The 6985-nt window shown below is 33.6% G+C and overlaps 1 protein-coding gene across 1 annotated transcript; it reads right to left on the reverse strand.

Moving 5' to 3' along the window:
- Positions 1-1850: 1850 nt before the first annotated feature.
- LOC145164033 (uncharacterized) lies at positions 1851-6370 on the reverse strand. Its single transcript, XM_079082759.1, has 3 exons — positions 3487-6370; positions 3127-3335; positions 1851-1871 (listed from the first exon to the last, which is right to left on the reverse strand). The coding sequence occupies exons 1-3, from the start codon at positions 6368-6370 to the stop codon at positions 1851-1853; spliced, it is 3114 nt and encodes a 1037-aa protein (XP_078938885.1).
- Between the last annotated feature and the right edge of the window lie 615 nt (positions 6371-6985).

Below are 6985 nucleotides of genomic sequence, written 5' to 3' on the forward strand. Positions count from 1 at the left end.
CTTAAATATATTTCTTTTTAATATATAATACTTGATGCAAAATATATTATTGAATTGTGTTTTAAATGTCTTTTCACTTTTATAATTTTTATCAAGTAATTTATAACATAAATAAAAATATTTAAGGTCAAGGTTGAAGAATATATACTTTAAAAGTCAAAGTGAACAATAAATATAGGACGTAAAGAGTATATTATATGCAATTATATGAAGAATTAAAAATTTAAAGGGTACTTATTTAGAATTATATATGATAAGTAATCTTCTATCAATACAATTATATATACATAATCATTCACTTTTTATAACAATGGACTTTATGTTTTTCAATTTTTATAGAAAAGTATTTTTAATTTTATGTCATCTTGAACCATTATGGTTAACCAATATTAACCATTAACCATAACCATTAACCGACTAAAACCGTTATCCAAAACCATTATTAACCGCTACCCAATGGCTATTGAAATACATTAACCAATTATAATTGTTACGGTTCGGTTTTGACCAATAACCGAACCAAACCGCCCCATACACACCCCTAACAAAAACAATCATGTTTGACCTATGATAAATCAAGTTGAAAAAAGTGAGTAAATAGAGATGAAAGTTACTCTGTTTGCTTTTCTAGTTGCACATCTTCCATTCCAATTAACAAGAATAATGCGACCCCATGAAGAGGAAGGCTTGGGCGGATCTACAAGCATCACATGTAATTATGGAAGGGATAATTATCTTTTCTTATTGTTTTCCTAGTTTGGAAATTATCTTTTATTTATTTGGTAAGTAGGGGTTGAGTCCAGTTAGGTTTTTTGGTTCCTACAAAACTATTTAATAAAGTCTATTATTCCATTTTATGATCATGAATGAATTTTATTATTGAGTAAACCTCGATATTAGAGAACTCCTGTTTCGAAGCATAGGTCCTCAGCCAAATGTGAGTAAACAAATTTAAAACACTAATTTAGCATTTCCTCACAAACCTGAAAAAACAAAAAGTGTTTTCCTCAAATAAACAAAAGTGATCAAAAAAACTTTTTCATGTCTTTTGTGTTCTGAAAACTAAACAGTCTTTTCCTCAAATTTGTTCCACTCACATACATAAGAGGTCAAAAAGACTTTTTACCCAAAAAAACAAACACAACCTAAATGAAATTAGCAATTGAACAAAATTAACTCTAATTTAGCAAGCTACAATTAACTCTTATTTTGAAATTATAAACAAGCATAACCTATTGACTTCCACATTTTCTCGATACGCCCAACTTGCAATACTCACAAAATGAACAAGGACCAATACGAAAGAAATTTTGAAAAGTTAAAAGTTATATAAACAAAGCCAAATAAATTGATTTACACATTTCATAGATATTTGACAAATCAAAATTTTCAAGTATGTGTTTTCGAGGGACAAATTTCGATTCTCTTAATTTGAAGAATATAATATGCTAGACAAAATTAAAAGTCAAATGAATATAGAACCTGAGAAAGAGCTACTGTACTCCAAAAATACAGAATGGGCATCATGAAAAGGCAAGTTACGGTTTTGCTCCAATCAACCTACAAGTATATGTTTTTGTGTGAATTGCAATACCAATAGATACAGGATTAGGCATGATCGATTCCATCTCCATTCTCCTTGTCTTCTGTGTTGTTTAGAAAGTGCTGTGATTTTGTTTTTCCCAAATTGCCTTCACAGTTGCGCCCTTCTTTGTAAGCCTTACTACTGGTGACATCATATCTTCACTGCCTCATCCCTTAGATTTTGGTCAGTATTATACTTATTTTGTTGGAGTTACATATGTTGGATAGAAGATGGCAGTCACATCCTATTTTGGTCAAGATCAAAGTCAGTTAAAATCAGGCAAAATCTGTCAAAAAGTCAAATATATCAAAAAATTCAAAATAAGTGAACAGTAAGTCAAAAGTAATCAGAATATAATACCTAATGTGAACTTTATTACTCTATTTGTTCTTCTCTCCTCCTGCTATTCGTCTCTCTATCTCAGTCTCTCCCTCTGGATAAGCTTTTATCTTTTCTCTTCCCTCTCGCATCCATATCTCATTCTCTCCCTCATTGTACTGTTGTTAAACACCAGAATATGACTTTTTATGGTTATTTACTTATTTGCTCCCTGATTAATCTCCACCTAGTACCATTAGTCTCTAGACCCTTGTTGGTCCAATGAATACCATCAAGCCAACTTTACAAACTTGGTTATGTCATATGATGTTCAAATGAAATTAACGAAGACATTTTATTTATGAAAACCATGTAACTTCTAGTTAAACTAATTAGTAAGTTGGTGTGTAAATGTTCCAGGCTGTTAAAAGTTGCTTTGACATTCAATCCTTGTTTTTGTATATGAACGAGTTAGGTAGCGTAGGGCGTATATAGCATCAAAAAAAAAATTATTATGACTTGCCTACAATCTTTGGCAACCCTCTTGAATTTGAGTTTTATTGTATGGAGTTTGGTGGAAGGTTAAAGTATTATGCCAATGTAGGAGACTAGAAGATGGATGAAAAAATAATTGTTAAATTGAACCTGGAGTTTATGGCCAAAGTAAATATAAAAAAGAGAACACTTTTCAAGTATTTTAAATTTACCTTTACTTTGTTTTTTGAAATTAAGTCAGGGTAACTAATTCCACATACTTTGAGATTTTTCAAAGTTCTATTGGTGTTTGTATTTGAGTTTTCATCTATTTCAGGTAAACAGTAGAAAATAATTTATTGATGTAATTAATTTACCAATGTTATTTTCGCTACTTTGTACATTTATTGGAAATCCAAGTGATGGGAAAACTTGTTAAATTTCACCTGAAGAGTATTCAACAACAGATTTGTCCTAGACTACAACTAGATTTTCCAGAAGTGAAGCTTGTAAAAGGATATCAATCTTCACTAACTTATATTTTTTATCTACTACATAATGATTTAAGAAAACATATGAGAAGTTTCATCATAAAAAAGGCATTTAAATAAAAACATATTATCAGGATGCATACAGGGAACATGACAAAAGAAAAGAACTTTGAATGTAGGTTAATATCAGGCCTTGGTCAACAGATTTGAAACATGGTGCATTGTTGGCCTTTCGTGTGGATTGGAGTTTAAACATACTCTTGAGAGATTCAGTACTAAATTAACTTGTTTCTCAACTTGTGGTGAGGGAAGTGGAATCCGACTATCTCCAACATTTACCAACACCAGATAATCAGCAGGCAATGTTGGTAGTTCACCAGGATGCTTTCCCATGATCACTTCTAGTACAACAATCCCAAAGCTATACACATCACATTTCTCGGTTGCCACCATCGTATAAGCAAGCTCTATATCCAAAGAAACATAAAATAAAAACAAAAAAAAAAACTATATTAACCTCACAAGATTCTAACATAAATACATATATGTACGTATACATATTTATATATGTCATGAAATTTAAGAAGATGTAGAACCAGAATCACAAAATTACTTTACCTGGCGCGATATAGCCGTAGGTACCTACGATTGTGGTCCAGTTGGATGAGTCTAGCTTTAAAAGCTTGGATGTACCAAAATCAGAAATATGTGCCTCATAATCAGAATCAAGAAGGATGTTGCCAATGGAAATGTCTCTATGAATTATAGGAGGTGAGCAGTCGTGATGCATATAAGCTAAACCATTAGCAACAGCCTTTACAATATTGACCCTTTTCAACCAATCCAATTTTTTTGCTAAGACATCGCTCCTTAAGATTGATCCAAGGCTTCCCTTTTCAAGGTATTCATAAATCAAAAATGAGTGGCGGGCATGTGAGCAATATCCATAGAGTTTCACTATGTTTCGATGTCTTATGTTCGTTAATGCTCGTACCTCATTAAGGAATCCATTTTGATCAACATTCTCAGATGATGAGTGAAGTTTGTTAACAGCTAAAACATTGTTAGGCTGTAGCTTGGCTTTGTACACAGTCCCATATCCTCCGGTCCCAATCGAGTATGCTTCATCAAAATTGTTCGTTGCTTTCAAGATTTCATCATACACTACTCCTCCATCGAAACTTGTTATGGAGAAATAATCACCACCTTCTTTGTCCAATGGTTTCTTTGGATAATGTCTCGTTTGTTTTCGATAAGCAATGAGGCCACACATGAACAAACCAAGTAAAATTACCCCAATAAGAGGGAGCATAATTACCAGGATGAGTTGATGATGAAAGGGATCATTTTTCTTCTTATAGATTTGACTTGTACAAAATTTTAGTCCTGTAAAATTACCACACAAACCTGAATTACCATGTAAGCATGCATTTACAAAGTTGGAGCAAAGGGGAACTGGACCTGTGAGCTCATTGTTGGACAGGTCGATGTCAATCCCACTAGGCAAACTTGTAAAAGCGTTTGGAATAGAACCAGATAGTCTATTGTGAGAAAGATTCAACTTTTGTAGATTTTTCAAACTTTGAACTTCAGATGGTATCTCTTCTGCGAGCAAATTCTGAGATAAATCAAGTTCTGTAAGTTGAACCAATTTACCAATTTCAGATGGAATTTTTTCAGTGAGTTTGTTATTACTAAGATTCAAGTAGTGGATATGTTCCCATTGACTAATACTTCTTGGTATTGACCCACTTAATCTGTTTGTGGATAGGTCGAGTATTTCAAGGAGTTCTAAAGATCCGAGCTGTGGAGGTATAATACCTGAAAGTTCGTTATTAGCCAAGGACAAATTCAGCATACTTTTCATCTTCCCAAACTCCTTTGGGATTTCACCAACCAAATGGTTTGAAGAAAGATCAAGCCTTTGTAGTTGAGTTGAATTTCCAAAGTCTGGTGGTATGCTACCACTGATATTGTTATAGGCCATCACTAAGGCTGTCAAATTCTTGCATTTACTCCAGTTTTGAGAAAGTTCCCCATGAAAATTATTGTGACTGATATCAAGGTATTTTAAGTGTGGATAGATGCCAAAGCTGTTGGATATATCTCCAATGAATTGATTTTGATCAAAACGAGCGCTTATTAAGCTAAGGCAATTCTGTAAACCTCTTGAGATAGGTCCAGTGAGTTGATTACTATTTGCTGTGAACCTTTGAAGCTTTCCACCATAGCACAAATCTTCAGGCAAATTGCCAGAAAAATTATTATTCGACAGATCAAGCAAGTCTAGATTTCTCAATCCTTGTGGAATCGAACCAGATAATTTATTTACACCAAGGTACAGACTCTGTAGGTTGCTGAGGTTTGCTAGTGATGAAGGAATAGAACCACTAAGTTGATTGTCACTCAGACCAAGATTAGTGAGAGCCTTCAAATTCCCAAGTTGTGTAGGAATGAAACCAGATAATTTATTCTCACCTAGGTACAGAACCTCTAGGTTACTCAAGTTTGCTAGAGATAAAGGAATAGAATCACTAAGTTGATTGTAGCCCATGGAAAGTATACTCATAGACTTCAAGTTCTGAAGTTCAATAGGAATGGGACCAAATAATTTATTCTTAAAAAGATACATATGTTGTAGGTTGCTGAGGTTTGCTAGTGATGAAGGAATAGAACCACTAAGTTGATTGTCATTCAGACCAAGTTTAGTGAGAACCTTCAAATTCCCAAGTTGTGTAGGAATGAGACCAGATAATTTATTCTCAGCTAGGTACAGAACCTCTAGGTTACTCAGGTTTGCTAGAGATAGCGGAATAGAACCAGTAAGTTGATTGTAACTGATGGAAAGTTTATTGAGAGACTTCAAATTCCCAAGTTCAGAAGGAATGGGACCAGATAATTTATTCTTAAAAAGATACATATGTTGTAGGTTGCTGAGGTTTGCTAGTGATGAAGGAATAGAACCACTAAGTTGATTGTCATTCAGACCAAGTTTAGTAAGAGCCTTCAAATTCCCAAGTTTTGTAGGAATGAGACCAGATAGTTTATTCTCAGCTAGGTACAGAACCTCTAGGTTACTCAGGTTTGCTAGAGATAAAGGAATAGAACCACTAAGTTGATTGTAGCTTATGGAAAGTGTATTGAGAGACTTCAAATCCCCAAGTTCAAAAGGAATGGGACCATAGAGTTGATTGTCGTGCAAAGAAAGGACTTTCAAGGATGTTAAACTACCCAATGATGATGGGATTATTCCAAAAAACTTATTCTCTGAAAAGTGAAGGTAGACAAGTTTGGACAAGAGTCGGATTTCTGGTGGAATGGTGCCAAAGAAGTTGTTCGTACCGAGATCAAAATGTGTAAGATTGTGTAGCAAAGAGAATGGAAATTGGTGGAGTGTACCGTGTAAGCCACATGAACTGAGCTTTAGCCTCTGAATGCTCCCATCAGCATTGCAAACTACTCCAAACCAAGAACTGCATGGAAACGATGCACTGGAATTCATAGAGAGGGGAAGCCATGAAGGGAGCAAGGAGATGTTTGGGATTTGAAGGCTTGCTTTCCATTTAAAACACTAATTTAGCATTTCCTCACAAACCTGAAAAAACAAAAAGTGTTTTCCACAAATAAACAAAAGTGATCAAAAAAACTTTTTCATGTCTTTTGTGTTCTGAAAACTAAACAGTCTTTTCCTCAAATTTGTTCCACTCACATACATAAGAGGTCAAAAAGACTTTTTACCCAAAAAAACAAACACAACCTAAATGAATTTAGCAATTGAACAAAATTAACTCTAATTTAGCAAGCTACAATTAACTCTTATTTTGAAATTATAAACAAGCATAACCTATTGACTTCCACATTTTCTCGATACGCCCAACTTGCAATACTCACAAAATGAACAAGGACCAATACGAAAGAAATTTTGAAAAGTTAAAAGTTATATAAACAAAGCCAAATAAATTGATTTACACATTTCATAGATATTTGACAAATCAAAATTTTCAAGTATGTGTTTTCGAGGGACAAATTTCGATTCTCTTAATTTGAAGAATATAATATGCTAGACAAAATTAAAAGTCAAATGAATATAGAACCTGAGAAAGAGCTACTGTACTCC

Source organism: Lactuca virosa, chromosome 3, assembly GCF_052849685.1.
Source record: "Lactuca virosa cultivar CGN04683 chromosome 3, Lactuca_virosa_CGN04683_v6, whole genome shotgun sequence".
Lineage (NCBI taxonomy): Eukaryota > Viridiplantae > Streptophyta > Magnoliopsida > Asterales > Asteraceae > Lactuca > Lactuca virosa.

What these genes read in the sequence shown, in the direction of transcription:
- LOC145164033 (XM_079082759.1), bottom strand. Translation starts at nt 6,370, where the DNA reads ATGAATTCCAGTGCATCGTTTCCATGCAGTTCTTGGTTTGGAGTAGTT. An exon ending in CTACGGCTATATCGCGCCAG is followed by an intron (nt 3,336 to 3,486) that starts GTAAAGTAATTT and finishes CTTTGGATATAG; the next exon opens with AGCTTGCTTATACGATGGTG. An exon ending in TAGTACTGAATCTCTCAAGA is followed by an intron (nt 1,872 to 3,126) that starts GTATGTTTAAAC and finishes ACTTTTTGACAG; the next exon opens with ATTTTGCCTGATTTTAACTG.